This window comes from Capra hircus, chromosome 6 (genome assembly GCF_001704415.2).
Source record: "Capra hircus breed San Clemente chromosome 6, ASM170441v1, whole genome shotgun sequence".
Lineage (NCBI taxonomy): Eukaryota > Metazoa > Chordata > Mammalia > Artiodactyla > Bovidae > Capra > Capra hircus.
The window spans coordinates 91,095,924-91,114,596 of NC_030813.1; the positions used below are offsets into that span (position 1 = coordinate 91,095,924).

The window sequence follows — 18,673 nt, forward strand, 5'->3', positions numbered from 1 at the left end:
AAAAAGTTGCCTTAAAGTTCAACATTCAGAAAACGAAGATCATGGCATCCTGTCCCATCACTTCATAGCAAATAGATGGAGAAACAGTGGAAACGGGCTGACTTTATTTTGGGGTGCTCCAAAATCACTGCTGATGGCGATTGCAGCCATGAAATTAAAAGACGCTTACTCCTCGGAAGGATAGTTATGACCAACCTAGACAGCATATTGAAAAGCAGAGACATTACTTTGTCCACAAAGGTCCGTCTAGTCAAGGCTGTGGTTTTTCCTGTGGTCATGTATGGATGTGAGAATTGCACTATAAAGAAAACTGAGCGCTGAAGAATTGGTGCTTTTGAACTGTGGTGTTGGAGAAGACTCTTGAGAGTCCCTGGGTCTGCAAGGAGATCCAACCAATCCATCATAAAGGAAGGAGATCTGTCCTGGGTATTCATTGGAAGGACTGATGTTCTAGCTGAAATTCCAGTACTTTGGCCACCCGATGTGAAGAGCTGACTCTTTTGAAAAGACCCTGACGCTGGGAAAGATTGAGGGCAGGAGGAGAAGGGGACAACAGAGGATGAGATGGTTGGATGGCATCACCAACTCAATGGCCATGAGTTTGGGTAGACTCTGGGAGTTGGTGATGGACAGGGAGGCCTGGCATGCTCTGGTTCATGGGGTTGCAAAGAGTCTGACACGACTGAGCGATTGAGCTAAACTGAACTGAGAATAAAATCAAAAGGTCAGGCTAAGCTTGGTTAACATACTGCATCTGCAGTGTGAAGAAATGGAAATCAATATAGTAAAGACTTAGAAATTCTGCATTGCAGAAACCTGATTTTGTATATAACCTTATGTTTCCCATTGGTTGTGATCTTAGAAGTCTGTTAATATCTTCTGGGACACTGGAAGTCTACAGAACATAATTTGGAAAACACTATATGTATTTAAACACCATTAATTTTGATACATTGGATGCAAAATTTGTGACATGCCAAAATCATTTATAGAATCTGAGTAAAAACTGTTATTAGAGTGAATAATAGCATAATAAGACAGGAAAAAACTGTTGGAGCTATAAAGGACCCGAGTGTAATGGTTTTAAAAACTGTTCTTTATCACATGTTTTCCATGTTTTTTCATCCTTTCTATGGCTTATCTTTTCATTCCCTTAACAGTGTCTTTTGAAGAACAGGAGTGATGAAGTCCAAATTATTATGTTCTTCTTTTATGGATTGTACTGTTAGTATATGTGTCTGAGGAACTCTTGCCTAATTTGAAGCCACAGCATTTTCTCCAGTGCTTTCTTCTAGAAGTTTTATAGTTGCTTTTAAGTTTCCAGATTCTTCTTTAGTGCAGTTTTACATACATACATAGTTTGGTTCTTTTGTTACAGTGAGCTCACAATTTACATAGTTTTACAACTTGCTCTTTTTTTTTCACTATTTATTAAATCAGTATTTTTATGTCAGTACAGTTAACATCTTTTGAGTAGTTTTAATAGTATTTGACTGGCAAATATACCATAATTTATTTAGTTTTTCTTCTCTTGATGGACAGTTGTTTCTAATCTTTTTCTATTCTAAATAATGCTCCAAGGTTTATTTTAAAATTCAGTTCAGATTTTAATTCCTGAAAATTTATGAGACGCTTAGAACATTTTACCCTTCTAGATTTTTGAGGCACACTTAAAACTAAATTTTTGGTAAACAGTTTCTGACTGTTCTCATTCAGATATGTAGTGGAAACATTAGGGTGAAGTTATGATGTAAGCAATCATCACTTTAAAAATTTTTGTTTATTAACTTTATTAACACATCATATACCATAGCCCTAATGGATCCTTCTTAGTTCAAAGAGCTGTAATAGGTACATTTGCAAAGCTCTGATTCTACTAATTTCTTTTAATTTTTTAGTTTATATGACTTAACTTTGACTTCTCTTGTACCACTTCCATTTTTCAAGTCTCTGTGAAAAATCTATTTGATATCTGTAATACTACCTAAATAGTGACATCCTTTCTTTTCCCCCTCAGATTAAATGGTATAAATTTTGGAGGAAACTTTATGTATCTTTTTTTTCCTTTTTATTCTATTTATGTTATTTCATTTTTCCACAACAGATTCAAAAGCTTTGTGACAGAGTAGCTTCATCTACTTTACTGGATGATCGAAGAGATGCTGTGCGAGCCCTCAAATCGTTATCTAAGGTCTGTAACACTTTATCAGTTAGTAAGGTTATTAAGTTGGATATTCCTTTCTTAAATAACATTTTTCTTTTGTGCAGAAATACCGCTTGGAAGTGGGTATTCAAGCTATGGAACATCTTATTCGTGTTTTACAAACAGATCGGTATGTCTCTGTTTAATGATTTTTCTCCCTAATTTTTCTTAAAATTTTAATTAATTTGTTTTAGAGTCCCTGTTCCAGAAATGATTAAGGCTACCTAAGTTTTTACTTTCAGTTGTCATTTCAGTAAACAGTTAATGGACACTAGATCCAAACCATTGTGCTAAGCATTTAGGACAGACATAATCTAAACCTTCAGGGATTGAGAGCTTACCATTATATAAAAATGGAGTGAAGTAACTGTCAATTAAAGGTTTAAAATTTGGAGTTTGAATTGAACAAATTAATGTATTGATTTTCACTTAGATATACTATAGCGTACTATTCTGTAATATACATATTATATGTTATATCACTTATCTAGACTTTGTTTTTCTGAGGGGAGAGAATTAAACTCATACTAATAGAGTGACGTCTTAAGAGAAAAGTCACTCAACCTAGTTTTTGTTCTTTCAATTTCTCTTTAAGAGAGCATCTGCATCTTTGTTTTTAATTAACAACTGTGCATGAACAACTTTAGATCTTATCCCTAGTTAAAAATATCTTACAAGCTTTAGCTGGTCAGTTTACATTTCCACCATATCAAGATCTCTTCACAGGTGTCTTAAATTCAAAATGTTCAAAAGTAAATATGTCTCTGGTTGTCCTGCTAATATAATACTCCACCACATCCCCTCACCCGCCTGATCCACCTCAGCTACCTTTGACCCAAGTTCATCCCAGTATCACCTTTCCATTAAAATGAGAAACTGGAAGTTTTGTGCTGAACTCATCCCTCTGCTTAACCCATTATGTCCATCCAGACCAAAAAAAAAAGCTGGAATCCATGAATTCTCTTGATGTCAGTTGTCAGTCCTAGTTTTGGTTCTCAGTATCAATCACTTAAGTCATTTTCATAGCCACTGTATTAGTTATCTATTGCTGTGTAATAAATTACCTCAAAGCTTCCTGGCTCAAAATAACAAATATTTATTATGTCATAGTTCCTGTGGATCAGGAATTCAGAAGTGGCTTAGCTAGCTGGTCCTGGCTCAAGGTGTCTTACGAGGTTGTACACAAGATGTCAGCCAGGACTGGAGTCATCTGAAGGCTTGATTCGGGCTGGAGTATCTGATTCCAAGATGGTGCACTCACCTGAGGCGAGAGGCCTCAATATCTCACCTTGTTGCTCTTTTTAAAGGACTGCTTGAGCATCCTCATGATATGGGAAACTGGCTTCTCCCAGAGCAAGTGATCTTAGAGGGAGAATAGAGAGAAAGCCACAATGCCTTTTAGGACTTTGTCTTAGGAGTCACCTATCGTCAATCCCATTACATTCTACTTTACTAGAAGCAAGTTAATAAATACAGCCTGTACTTAAGAAGAGGAGACTTAGGGTCCACCTTTTGAAGAGAGCTGTAACAGAGTGGTTTGTTTGTGTTTTTTTTTTTTTTACATAATTTAAAACCACTCACCACCTCCAGACTCTATTCTTTGCCTCTGACCTGTCTTTCCATTCATTTCAAGAATTATCTGTCTGAAGTGTAAATCTTCTATTACTCACCTGTTTAATGCATTTAACCAACTGAGTGCAGTGTGAAGTCCAAGTTCCTCAAACAAAGCAAAGCATACAAGCATTTAAAAATATATATATATTTCTTTCTTTATTTGGCTGCATCAGGTCCTAGTTGCAGCACACAGGCTCCAGAGCTTGTGGGCTCAGTAGTTCCAGCATGTGGTTCTGAGCACATGGGGGAGCTTATTTCCCTCACCAGGGATTGAACCCATGTCCCCTGCATCAGATGGCAAGTTCTTAACCACTGAACCACCAAAGAAGTCCCACATGTAAGCTTTTTAAAGGCTTAGATGCTGCCTGTCTGTCAAAACTCATAACCTCTTTTAAAATTGTATTTCATCAATGCCCAGCTGCTTGTTCATACTGAATAGAATCTTTGCTATCCTCCTCAGTGTAACTCATGTTGGCCACCTTTCAAAGCCAACTAATTTTTGTTTTTGTTATGCATTTGGCTGTACTGGGTCTTAACAGCCCATGGGATCTTTGCTCTTCGTTGCAGCATGCGGACTCTTAGTTGCATTTAGAATCTACTTCCCTGACCAGGGATCAGTCCTGGGCCACCTGCATTGGGGTCGCAGAGTCCTAACCATTGGACCACCAGGAAAGCCCCCCAAAGCCAATTAATTCTAATGTGTTTGATTAAATCCATCAGATGTTATTCTAGAACTGTCTGTTATTAACACTGGAGTGGGCAGCTGCAGTACTGTTACTTTAACACCAGGTGGGCAACTGCAGTAGGAAGATAATGGTCACCCAAAGATGTTTATATTCTCTCAGCACAACCTATAAATGTTGCCTTAGATGGCAGAAGGAACTTTGGAGATATGATTAAGTTATGGATTTTTAGATAGTGAAATTATGTTGGAGTAGCCAGTTGGGCCCAGGGTAATCCTAAGGCTTCTCAAAAGTTGAAGAGGAATGCAAAAGAGGAGGTCAGAATGAGGTAAAATGAAAAGACCTCCATCTGTCTTTGCTGGTTTTAGAAGTGAGAGGGGACCTCTAGACCTGGAAAAGGCAAGGAAATGGATTCTTCCTGAAAGGCATCAGAAAAGAAGGCACCCATGATGAGACCCTGACTTTAGTCCACTGAGACCCATTTCAGCTCTCTGACTTCCAGAACAGTATATTTGTGTTGTATAAACCACTGAATTTGTAGTAATTTGCTACAGTGTCAATAGAAAACTAATAAAGTAACCCAAGATTGCTATCTGCTTTAAACAATATAGATCAAAAAAATTAGTGTGATTATTAAACATACATGTAATTTTTTTCCATGTATCTTTATGCATGCCATTTCTTATTGAGTCTTACAAAATTGGTTATGAAACAACTACTATTTTGATACAGAAAGCAGAATGCTACCCCTTATATAAAGTGGCCCTTATTGTCATTTTTAGGGCACAGTAGAAAATAATAGTCTTGATATAAAGGTTAAGAAGTACATTTTAAAAAACATTTATTGCACATTTACTCTGCCAGGCATCATAAGGTGTACCATATAGAAATAAGGTGTACCACGTAGCCTTGTGAATGTGTGAACTAATAATTGATCGTATTAGAGGCTGATGGGTATTTTGTTATGCATCTTAGACAACAAAGCCAAACGTCTGTGAACCTTCTTGTGTTTTATTTCTTTTCTTGTGTCAAATTCCATATCCATTTGTCTGCTATATGTATCTGTTATCTTCTATTCTCAAAACATACTACGAGTGCTTTCTTAACTTCATTGATTGCAAAGGTATATATTCTGCAGCCATCTCTTTCCACTTCTCATCTTCATTACTCTTTTATGCTTATGCTCTTGGCCCATCTAACTAATACTCTAAGAATCCTTCAACTGAATCCCCTTCATCCTTGGCTGCATCACAGAGAGCTGTGTTCCCTTTCTTGGCATGTCTTGAAACTCCATCTGTCCATGGGTCCATTTCTATTAAAACTCGAGGAGCGACTCCTTATTCTCCCAAGTCTTACATTCGGGGCCTGAAAGTTGTCTGATAGAAACTAATGTTTCCAAACCATGTCATCTCAATAGTTGTTTTTTTTTTTTTTTTAAGTGTACATTTCAGTCCCTGGTGGCTCAGAGGTTAAAGCATCTGCCTCTAATGCGGGAGACCTGGGTTCGATCCCTGGGTCAGGAAGATCCTCTGGAGAAGGAAATGGCAACCCACTCCAGTTTTCTTGCCTGGAGAATCCCATGGATGGAGGAGCCTGGTGGGCTACAGTCCATGGGATCACAAAGAATCGGACACGACTGAGCGACTTAACTTTTCAGTGGTTTTAGTATATTCACAAAGTTGTATAACTATCACGACTGTCTAATTCCAAAACATTTTCATCACTTCAAAAATGATAGTATCCATTAGTTGTCATTGCCTAATGCCTACCAACCCCATTCCAAGTGCCTAGCAACAACTAATCTGCTTTTTGTCTGTATAAATTTGACTGTCTTGAACATTTCATATAAATGGAATCATAAAATGTGGGACTTTTGTGTCTGGCTTCTTTCACTTAGCATAATATTTCAAAGTCCATCCATGTTGTAACATATATTAGTATATTCCATCCCTTTTGATGGCTGAATAATATTCCAGGAAAGATCCCCTGGAGAAGGAAATAGCAACCCACTCATTTTTGCCTGGGAAATTCTTTGGACATGGAGCTGTCACAAGAGTAGGACACAACTGAGCGACTAACACACACACACACACACACACACACACACACACACACACGGATATTGCCTGTTTGTTTATTCATTCATCTGTTGACAGACATTTGGGGGTATTTCCACTTTTTGACTTTAGGAATAATGCTGCTATGAACATTTGTGTACTGGTTTTTGTGTGAACATATATTTTGTATAAAAGAATGCAATTGTTGGGTCATGTAGTTTAACTTTTTGAGAAACTGCCAAACTCTTACGTGAGGCGGGGGCTGTGCCATTTTACATCTTAGTCTGCAGGTGTAAAGGTCCAGTTTCTCTTCACCAACATTTTTTATTGCCCTTTTTTAAAAATGGCCATCCTAGTGAGTATAGCTGGTAGTTTTCCTTTGCACATACCTAATGACTTATGCTTTGCATATTCCTAATTATTGTTGAGTGTCTTTCCATGTGCTTATTTACCATTCATGTGTCTTTATTAGAGAAATGACTGAGCCTTTTGCCTAATTTTAATTTGTTTACTTGTCTTTTTTTTAAGTTCTTTTTATTGTTCAGTTGTATATTATTCTAGATACAAATCCCTTAATAAACATATGATTTGCAAGTATTTTTTCCCATATTTTGGGTTTTCTTTTTACTTTCTTAACTGTCATTTGAAGGACAAATGTTTTTACTTTTGACAAAATCCAGTTTATCTGTTTTATCTTTTCTTGCTTATGCTTTTAGTATCATATCTAAGAAACCATTGCCTAATCCAGGGTTTTGAATATTTGTACCTGTGCTTTCATCTAAGAGTTTTACAGTTTTAACTCTTATTTTTAAATCTTGTATCCCATTTTGAGTTAATTTTTTTTATATAAGGTGTGAAATTAGAATCCAACTTTTTGCATGTGGGTGTTAATTGTCCATCACACCATTTGTTGAAGATACTGTTCTTTCCTCATTGAGTGGTCTTTGCACCCTTGCCAAAAATCAACTGAAATAAACTGAAATAAATGTTTGACTTTATTAATCTGTGTCTGTCCTTATGCCAGTATTGTCTTCATTACTATAATTTTATAGGAAGTTTTGAAATCAGAAAACGTGAGTCCTTCAACTTCATTCTTCTTTTTGAATATTATTTTGGCTATTCTAGATATGTTGCATTCCCAGCATTCCCATACAGGTTTACTATCAGCTGGTAGCTGGGATTTTTATAGGGATTGTGTGAATCTGTAAGTCAAGTTGGGGTATATTACCGTGTTTACAACATTACATCTTCCTATTCATGAACACAGAATACCTTTTCATTTATTTGAGTTCTAGGTAATTTCTTTCAACGCTTTTTTGTAGTTTTCAGTGTACAAGTCTTGGACTTTAGTAAAATTTATTTCAAAGTATTTAAAACTTTTCTATGTTATTTAAATGGAATTTTAAAAGTTTTATTTTCTGATTATTCGTTGCTAGTATAGAGAAGTACAGTTGATTTTTTTTTTTATGTTAAGCATGTGTCCTTCAACCTTGCTGAATTTATTTACTAGTTCTAATAGGTTTTTAGTGGCTTCCTTAGAATTTTCTATGTACAAGGTCATGTCATCAGTGAATGGGATAGTTTTAGTTCTTCCTTTCTAATCTGCATGTTTTTTATTTCCTTTTCTTGCCAAATGCTCTAGCTAGAACCTCTAGTTCAATGTTGGTTAGAAGTGGCTAAAGGAGACATCATTATCTTGTTATTAATCTTAGGGGTGAAGCATTTAGTCTTTCACCATTACATATGATGTTAGTTGTCAGATTTTCATTTTGAGGAAGTTTCCTTCTATTCCTGCTTTCTCAAAGGTCTCTTAAGAGATGTCCCTCTTAAGTTTCTCAAAAACAGGTAATAATAATTTTAAAGATCTGTTTTATTTGATATTTGCATCCTCTGGTTGTGACCCTCTGTACCTCATTTTTGCTTTCACTCCTCATCACTTCTTTATATTTATTAAATCTTTCTGACCTGTGTCTCATTCTTGCTTTTCACTCTGAATGCCATCATCTTCCATTGTGCTTTCAAATTTTATCTGTTTATCAACAACAAAAATTTATTTCCTTAGACTTCCTTGGCAGTCCAGTGATTAAAAGACTCTGCACTTCAAATGCAGGGAGTATAGTTTCAATCCCTGCTCAGGGAACTAAGATCCCACATGCCACAAGACAAAAAAACAATTATACTTCCTGAAACAAAAGAGAAAAAGATTAAAAAAATCTTATACCTCCTGAAACAAATGAGTAAAAGGAAATTTTATACTTCCTGATGTTTTAAATGTCGTAAATGTTTACTGTATTTTTTTTTTAAAGAAAATAAAATACAGATCAAGGAAACAAATTCTAGAGATCCAACTAGAGATAACACTTTATAATACATTTATGTTATAAAACATATATGTAAACATACACACAGACCTAAAAAATTACCTGGCTTGTGCTGATTTTGCTTGTTTTAAAGTTGGGTTTCTTTTCCAAATTGATTTATAAGGTTTCCTTAAAATATATACATACACACGTGAATATATATATATGGTTTTTCATAGATGGGATCATTCTTCACATTGATTGTTGTATTCCATTTTTTTCCTACTGGCATTAAATCAGGGGTGTTTTAATTACCATGTCATTAAAGATTCTTTAAAAATACATTTTTAAATTGCTGCTATATATGGATTTACCACACTTTTTAAAAATATTATTGGACATTTAGGTTGCTTCCAATTTTTCAGTATTATTACAAAAAATAGACCTTTATATGTCTTTACAGTTTGCACTCTGATATTTTCTTAAGGTAGGGTCTTCAGAAGTGAGATTAGTGTTTTATACAATCTTGTTAAAGAAAAGTCTAAAATAGTCATAACAGCCTATACTCTTAACTGGCCGTGTGTAAGTGTAATAATTTCTTTCTTCCAGTTCGGATTCTGAAATAATAGGTTATGCTTTGGACACACTGTATAATATAATATCTAATGATGAAGAGGAAGAAGTAGGTAAGTTTCTTTCACTGTGTTTCTGTACATAAAATTAACTGGATTGTGCCATTTTTGCTGTTTTAGGGTTGATTTTATAAATTTATTTTTAAGATTTTTTTTTCTTTTGTTCTAATCAATAAAGGGAAAACATTAGAAAATATCTTTAAGATGACTGCTTTGTATGTGATTTGGAGGTGGAATTAGATTCTTTTTAAAATATATTATTCTCTATTGGTTTAGTTAAGCAGAATGATTATTAGTAATCTCTCAGTTAAATAATCATTTTTGGCTATTGATTAAAAATCAAACTTTTATGTTATATGGTGAGCAGTATGAAGTTAGAGGAATTGTTCTTGATATATACTTGAATTTCTAACAGATCTTATGTTAACTTTTTTATATTTAGAAGGTTTTTTGTTTTTGTGTGTTTGATTTTTGGCTGCACCATGCAGTTTGCAGGATCTCAGTTCCCCAACTGGGGATTGAACCCAGGCCATGGCAATGAAAGCCTGGAATCCTAACCTCTTGACCACCAGGGAAATCCCAGCATGTGAAATACTTGACTGGAAGTCCTTACATTTTATTCCATGTATTGTAAAAACAGACACTGAGTAACATTTTACAATGCTATTGAAGAGTGCTTTCCTTATTTCACATTGACTGTTGCAATAGGACATAGTGGGTTTTTCATTTTTCTAGACCATCTAAAGGGTGATATTCATGTATATTATAAGTCTAATTTAGACTGAAATTATAGGGTCCTCCAAAATCTGAGTAGGTATCATAAAGAAATGTACAGATAATATAGTTTACACACATTTTATTAAAGTAAAAGTGAAACAAATATATATAGATACTAATTTCACAAAATACCAGTAATAACATTTGAAACTGGGTTGTGTTACAAAATCACAATTTCTTAGAGTCGAATATCCTTTCTCTTAAATTTTTATTTCTCTGTGATATCTGCCTCACAACTTTATTAATTTCTCAGGGGTAAAAAAATCTTTAGTAAACATAATTTTTTTCTCATTGAAAAAGAGGCTATCAGTTACATAACAGTACTTAAATACAGTACCACCATTTTGAAGAAAAAGATACTTATTTCGACTAGTCATTTCTCAGAAAATTAGATGCAGTTACGCTTATTAGCAAACATTAAATTTTTTCTTAGTTGTTTCAGATCAAAAATTTAGCTCTTTTTTTTATAATTTTTGTGTTTTTAAGAAACTGTTTAGCATCAATTAGGTGATTTTCCTGGAGAAAGCAATGGCACCCCACTCCAGTACCCTTGCCTCGAAAATCCCATGGACGGAGGAGCCTGATAGGCTGCAGTCTATGGGGTCGCTAAGAGTCGGACACGACTGAGCGAATTCACTCTCACTTTTCACTTTCATGCATTGGAGAAGGAAATGGCAACCCACTCCAGTGTTCTTGCCTGGAGAATCCCAGGGACGGGGGAGCCTTGTGGGCTGCCGTCTGTGGGGTCACACGAGTCGGACACGACTGAAGCGACTTAGCAGCAGCAGCAGATGATTTTCCTTTGTTATAAATTCATAATCTAGTAATGTTTAAGTCCATTTTTTTGCTTCTGTTTAATGTATTTGGGCTCCTTATTTTTAATTTACCATCCAAAAAGTGATTCTTTGGATGAAACCGGGTAAACATTTCTAGAAACTATAATAGTGGAGTCATTTTTTTCTAGGAAAGATTAAAATATGAACTTAGGCTAATAGCCTGAGTCAATTTTTAGAAATCTAGATACTGAGAAATAGGGCCTTCAGTTTCTATTATTGATACTTTCTCTTTACTGCTTCATTAAAAGATATTTCTTAGCAGACATAATGAACTTCATTTTAAAATGAATTCAACTTCATTGGAGTTATTTTAATAATCCTTCAATTGATTGGTAAATATGTCTTATAACTCTGCATATATAGCACATGCTATATCTATTAGAATATCTAAAGTATTTGAGTAAAATGAGTATGAAGCGCTTCCCTTAAGAAATGATATTGCTTATTTGATGTTTTTAAGCTTGTATTTATTTTATTGTGAATACTACTACATAAAAAAGTTTTATCACCCACTTTTATTTATTTTGTCTACCTTTTCAGATGATGTTGAAGGTAAAAGATAGCATTTAATATGCATGATGCTTTTAGGCATAATTTCTGATAATATAAAAGGACACTGTCAAGTGAGTTTCTTCTGGCTGGTAAAAAAAAATCTTGAGATTTATTTTAATATATAAGAATTCCTTCATTAAAAAGGAATATTTTATAACCTTATTATTTATCATTTCTGTGACTACTAAATTATTTATTATCCAGGACACAGAAAATATTCTAGTACATATTTTAATGAAATTAAAATTTTTTCTCTGGTAGGACAATTTATTAGAATTACTTCTTATGTGTTTGCAAGGGGGAATTTTTGAGCCAGTTTATTTTAAAATAAAAATAATATTTGAATATGTATACATATATATACATGTATACATATAAATTTTACCTATATTCAAGAAGAACTGGAAGGTATTCCAGTTCAGAGAATACTTATATGTTGATATTGTCCCTTTAAAATTATGCATGCACAAGGCCTGGTTACTGACATTTTTTAATATTAATTTATAAAACTCAACAATATTGCCTTTTTTCTAGTGGTCCGATTCAGTTTCCATTTACTTTTTAACATTGATTCTTCTTTTCCTCATACTTAATTTAAAGTAACCACACTTTTTTTGTTTTACTATTTTTCCTGAGATCCTTAACTTTTTAAAATGAAGAAAAAAAATCCTCATCTAAAGTAGGTTTAAAATGGGACAAAATTTCCTATACCTAACAAAAAGCTAACAAAGAAACTAACTTTTAAGCTGTATAACATTACCTTTTGTGAAATTTGAACCCCTTGTTTCAAAATAGATAATATTGACTGCCTAATTAATTAATATGCCTTGACTCTTGCGAAAATGCTGTGTCCTTGTTGAGTAGTACTATTATTGTTTCGTCCTGTTTATAGAGTTTAAATTTTACAGTGCTTTTATGTCCATTATCTTATTTGATCCTGTTAGCAAACTGTGAGGTAGGTAATATTTTTCTCTTTACTAAAGAGAAACCCCAGAGATATATAACTTACATAATATTGTCTACTAAATACGGTAACAAATTTTTTTATACGTTTTTTTGAATTCCATAGTTTTCTGATTTAATAGTCAGAAAAGCAGAGAGATGTTTAAAAGTATAGGTCTGCTTCTTTAACTAATTGACCACAGTGTAAAAGATTATTTGGTATTCCCTCACTCTGAGTTATAACTACTTTTATCAGAATATCTCTTTTGTCCTCCATAATACGGATTATGAACTTAATGTGGAGTTTCAACGAGAAGGTCCAGAAATGTTTTTTAATATTGTATATGTAACTGAAAAAAACACAACTGTAAATACATTTGAAGAGTAAATGTATATATACATATTTAGTTAAAAGCCACGTAAATAGGTGTGAAATGTTTCCAGAGGTTTATATGGACTTTTTAAAAAGCAATCTTTAATTTGATATGCCTGTCTTAGGTTTATTTTCACTATAATTTCAAAAGGTCATTTTGTTCTTAATTTTTCATTTGGGATTGCCTGGTGGCACACAATCTGCCTGCCAGTGCATGAGACTGGGGTTCAGTCCCTGGGTGGGGAACATCCCCTTTAGAAGGAAATGGCAACCCACTCTAGTATTCTTGCCTGGGGAATCCCATGGACAGAGGAGCCTGGCGGGCTACAGTCCATAGGGTCGCAACAGAGTCAGACATGATTTAGTCACTAAACAACAACAAAGGGATATTTACTTTTATAAGTTATAATAAGTATACCAAATAATGCATAACCTATAGGATGTTAAAAAATAGACTTAACTCTGGAATTTTTTAAATTATGTTGAATGAAAAGGGATTGTTTACGTGTTTCATACTTTTGCCTACTTATAAAAACATAGTATTTCATGAATCTAGTTTTGTTTTACAATCTTTAGATATAATTAGTATTGTAGTTTTAGCTTGACTAACTTCTACGTCAAAATAGCTTTGTATGTTACTTTAATCACTTAGCAAATTTTTGTGGGACTCTTCATTAAAATTTAGAAGTACTGTCTTATGACTGTAACTTGAAGGAAGTAGAGTACATCTCACTAACACTTTTTTAGTTAATATTAAATCAGAAGGAACAATAGATCCTTGGAACAGGCTCATACTTTACTAGTTCAATTCAAAACACAGATCTTAATTATATACTGCTAAGCTATAGTATTTTATAGAGTATAGCTACAGAATAAATTGCATGTATAGTATTAAATCTACTTCTTGCTAAGTTATTAGCTTGTGCTCAATGCCTGCACTAAATTAAACTTTTTCTTCGGTTAAACTTGTGTTCCTTATAGTATAGCACAAAAGTTCTAGAGTTCTCTGTATTAAAAGGTGTCTGTAGTTAAGCATAACATACTGTATCTCCCTCTGAAATGTCACAAAATTTACATTAGTGTAGAAAATATTGAGAATTCTGCAAAAAGGAGCCTATTCAGTTTTGTTTAATCCAGATATATTTGTGTACCTGTTCTTGCTTTCATGAGATACCTGTTAACAACACATGCCGCGCAATCCTGGATTTTGAGAAATACTAACCAAGACTTAAACCCACAGCTTGGTTATTTGCATTTGTCCACATAAAAATATTTCATAGGAAGAATCCATCAAATCTGTGTTTGGTTTTCCTCCCTTCCTTTTAAGATTAACTTATAAGTTTGAATATTCTCCCAAATGTCAATCTTTTTTTTTTGGCTGCACTGTGTGGCATGTGGGATCTTAGTTCCCTGGCCAGGTATCAAACCCATGCACCCTGCAGTGGAAGCATGGACTCCTCTAACTACTGGAGCGCCAGGGAAGTCCCCCAAATTCCATTGACTTTTATTTTGAACCCTTCTCTAGAGGTCACAGTCCTTGGGACCAAGGGCATTGTCTGTCTTACATGAAAGGTTGTTTGACCACTTAGTATTTTAAGTAATAAATAAGTTGCTAACATTAAAAATGGGGTACTTTGATATCACTTTTTAGATTTTGAACTGCTAAAAAAATCTGAAGACTGATGACACCTGGGCCTGCACTGTCCCATGGCAGCAGTCAGTTGGAGCTGAGTAACTGCTGCTTTCCTTAGATGAACACATAGTCTCCATCCTCCTTACAGTCTTACACCTGGCCTGCTTCATTCATGTACATTACTGTCTTGTCCCTGTAGTTGAGTTTATATTCTCTACTATATTCACAGCACTCATAAAAACCATTTTAAAATAAATTATATTTCAAAACATTGTTACTTATATACCCAAGTGTGCTTTCATGTAATAAATATGAAAATATGCAAATGTAAAATAACCTTCAAAGCATCACAATTAGGTCATTGCATTGCTGTGACTGTATTAATACGCTCTTAGAAGGAAACAGTTCTAAGGGGGAGACAGTTAAGCTACTTGCCTTTTCAACATTTCTCATGTATATGGAGTTTTTCTCTTGACATGTGTGGGCCACTTTTTGCACAGTTTTCTTTGCTTTTTTATCTATAGATTTTGGCTAAGTATTTGTTCTTGGTACCATCCGCCACATAGCCATGGTTTGTTAGGGTTCCAGGGTAGCTATAAACAAGATAGGCTCATTAGCCCAGCAAACCTTGTGAAATTTTATGGGATTAAAAAAAAAAAAAAAAAGAAAAGAAATTTTATGGGATAAAGGGCATTTACCATACCATGGGAATCAGGGCTGTTTTTCATAGCTGATTCTAAAGAGGGAGATCTTCAAAAGGTCTTATTAGCTTCCAAATTCTCATATCTTTCCCAGTTTCTTTGTTATCTCCCTTCCCATCATCACATCACCTTGCAAATAAAATGGAAAGGGGGTGCAGTTCCTGCTACTTACCTAGTCTGAGTTTTTTTCCAACTCCATAGATAAATTCAGCTTTGAGTATTGAAAACCACAGTGTACCATGCAGAATTTTACTTTCAGAGATGTGTGAATAATCAGGGCACAGGATTTTATCTGCTCCCAAAGGAACAGCAGAAAATCTTTTAAGCAGATCAGTGATAGATATTGTCCCTTGAGTCTATGCGAGTTATGTTTGAGTATTAGACTTCCTTATGATTTTATTAGGCCTTTTTTGCATCAAGCCTTTGCCCCTTTAATTTAGTACCCTTGACATAATAATTATGCAGTAACATGATGATAGCTTTCAAATGTAGTTTTTTAAATCCCTTCATGTCGTCCTTTACCTGTTTTCCCTGAAATAATGGAAATATTTCAATGGAAATAATGACCGCTTACCTAGGCAATTCTTCTGAAGCCACCATTAATCTAAAAAATTGAACTAAAAGGAGAAAAAATTGTTTACTAATGTTTAAAAAAAATGAAACAAGTTTATTTGGCATCCAATCAATCATGAACCCAAATAACTACTTATTTTAGTAGATCGCATGCAACTTTTATGAGAAAGATACAAGGTAAAATATCAGTGACAGGATTTGTTTACAGATAAGCATGTTTCTGGGAATATCATAGGTTATACTTTTTCTTAGACATCTCTTGCATCTTGGTATAATACTCATTGATAGTAACCTTATAAGAATCTGAAAATTTTTTTAAATCATTAAAAGAAGATTGTTATGTTCTGTATAATTTTGAAACTTGAGGGAATTCCCTGGTGGTCCACACTTTCACTGCCAAGGACCCAGATTGGATCCCTCGTCAAGGAACTGACCAAAAAAAAGAAAACTTGATAATATTAATGCATGTAGATATATAATATGTTACAAATCTTAGGACTGTGGTTCTTAAGGGCAGTTCGGCCCCTCCTGCCACCTGAAGGACATTTGTCAACCTCTGGAGACCTGTCTGGTTGTCCCAACTTGAGTAACTGTAATGAATTGCAATTGGCATCTTGTGGGTAAAGGCCAGGGGTGCTGCTAAACATCTTCAATGCTTGGGGAGCCTCTCACAACAATGTCATTGTCAGTGGTGCCAAGGTTGAGAAATCCTGTGTTAGGGATGATGATGACCATGTTGTTACTGTTACTGAGCACTTACTATTCACCAAACACCGTGCTAGATGTTTTAGTTACTTCAGATCCTTAAAGGAAACCCTGTGTAAAAGAAAACTGTTCCATTTTACAAGTAAGGAATCTGAAGCTTGATATAGTAGGGCTCTTTGCCCAAAGTAATGTGACTAAATGGATGAATATGGGTATAATCAGTCTCACTTAAAACCTTTGTGAGCTTTCTTTTCACTTTACTGCCTTTCAGAAAAGTGACTGACTACACCACACACGCTAGCCATTCTGTTCATAAACAAATTCTGCCTGTTAGCAGTGCTACTTTATTTCTCAGTCATGTTAAGTTCAGAGATAGTATTTGACAGGTAATTGCTCCTCTCTCCTTGAAACATTTCTTCATTCATTTCTCAGTCTCCCTGATTTTCTTCTGGTCTCCCTGGGCTACTTTTTCTTTTGTCTCATTTGTTGTTTTCTTTCTTTTCTCGCCAGTCTTTAACATTGGAATGTCCCAGGGCATGGATTTCTTTCCTTCTCTATTTTTTCCTTCGGTAGCCTCATCTAGGCTTGTGACTTCAAGTACAGTCTGGATGCCTGCCTCTCAAATATATATGTCCAGCCCAGACCTCTCCACTGATATCCATATATGTATATTCAAATACTTAACTTGATGTCTCCAATTAAATTTTTTCCTCCCACACACGTGTATTGAATTATAATTAAAATATAATAAATGTGTAAATATACAGTTTGATGAATTTTGACATATGTATAAACCCATGAAACCATCACTACCACCAAAATAATGAACATACCCAAGTTTCTTTGTGCTTGCTCATAATCAATTCCTCCTTCTAGCCCCATTTAATCATAGATCTGTGATTACTATAGATTATTTGCATTTTTCTGGAATTTTTATGTAAATAAGATCATACAATATATACTCTTTTTGGTTTATTTTGGTCTGGCTTCTTTCAGCATAATTCTGAGTTTCATTCATAGTGAATATCTAGAGTTTAATCCTTTTTTTATTGCTGTTGTATGAATATATAACAATATGTTAATCCCTTCCCTTGTTGGTGAGCATTTGGATTGTTTGTCCAAGTTTTTAGCTGTTACCCGTGAAGCTTCCATGTACAAGTCTTTTTGTGGACATATATTTTCATTTCTGTGGAGCAAATACTTAAGAATAGATTAGCTAAGTGATAGAGTAGATGTATGTTTACCTTTACAAGAAATAACCAGACTGTATTTCAAAGTAGTTATACCATTTAACATTCCCACTGGCAGTGTATAAGAATTCTGTTTCCTCCGCATCCTGTCCAATACTTTCTATCTTTTTAAATTTTAGCGGTTCTGATGGACGTGAAACAGTATCTCATGGTAGTTTTGATTTATATTTTCATAATAAATAATTATATTGACAGTTTTTCATGTGACTATTTGCACCCATATACTTTCTGTGAAGTGAAGTGAAAGTCGCTCAGTCGTGTCCAACTCTTTGCAACCCCATGGATTATACAGTTCATGGAATTTTCCAGGCCAGAATACTGGAGTGGGTAGCCTTTCCCTTCTCCAGGGGATCTTCTCGATCCAGGAATTGAACCAGGGTCTCCTGCATTGCAGGTGAATTCATTACCAACTGAGCTATCAGGGAAGCCCTTTTACTTTCTTTGGTGACATGTTTATTCAGATCCTTTGTTCTTTTTTTTTTAGCTCGATTGTCTTCTTATACTTCAGTTTGTAAGAGTTCTGTATATATTCTGGATATAAGCCCTTGTGATATATGTTTCACAAATACTTTCTCTCAGTCTTTGAGCCTTTTTATTTTCCTAATGTATTTTGAAGAGCAGAATTTTTAATTTACATTAATTCCAGTTTATTAATTATTTTTCTTATATAATTTGGCCTTTTGTTTCCTATTTATGAAATCTTTTTTTTTCCTATTTATGAAATCTTTACCAAACCTAAAATCATTAAAATTTTCTCCTGTGGTTTCTTTTAAAAGTTGTATAGTTTTAACTCTTGTAATTAGGTCTGCGAACCAATGGGTCTGTTTCTAGACTTACTATTC

The 18,673-nt window shown here is 34.4% G+C and overlaps 1 protein-coding gene across 4 annotated transcripts in view; it reads left to right on the top strand.

Moving 5' to 3' along the window:
• Positions 1-18,673, top strand: part of USO1 (USO1 vesicle transport factor) — an 80,597-nt gene that overhangs the window by 16,347 nt on the left and 45,577 nt on the right. For 2 of the 4 annotated variants that reach the window (XM_018049589.1, XM_018049591.1), the window contains exons 2-5: positions 2,105-2,191; positions 2,269-2,333; positions 9,467-9,543; positions 11,643-11,654. In XM_018049589.1, coding sequence (XP_017905078.1) covers positions 2,105-2,191; positions 2,269-2,333; positions 9,467-9,543; positions 11,643-11,654 — 241 coding nt within the window. The remainder of the gene's footprint in view (positions 1-2,104; positions 2,192-2,268; positions 2,334-9,466; positions 9,544-11,642; positions 11,655-18,673) is intronic. The other 2 variants (XM_018049592.1, XM_018049590.1) reach the window with 1 other exon arrangement.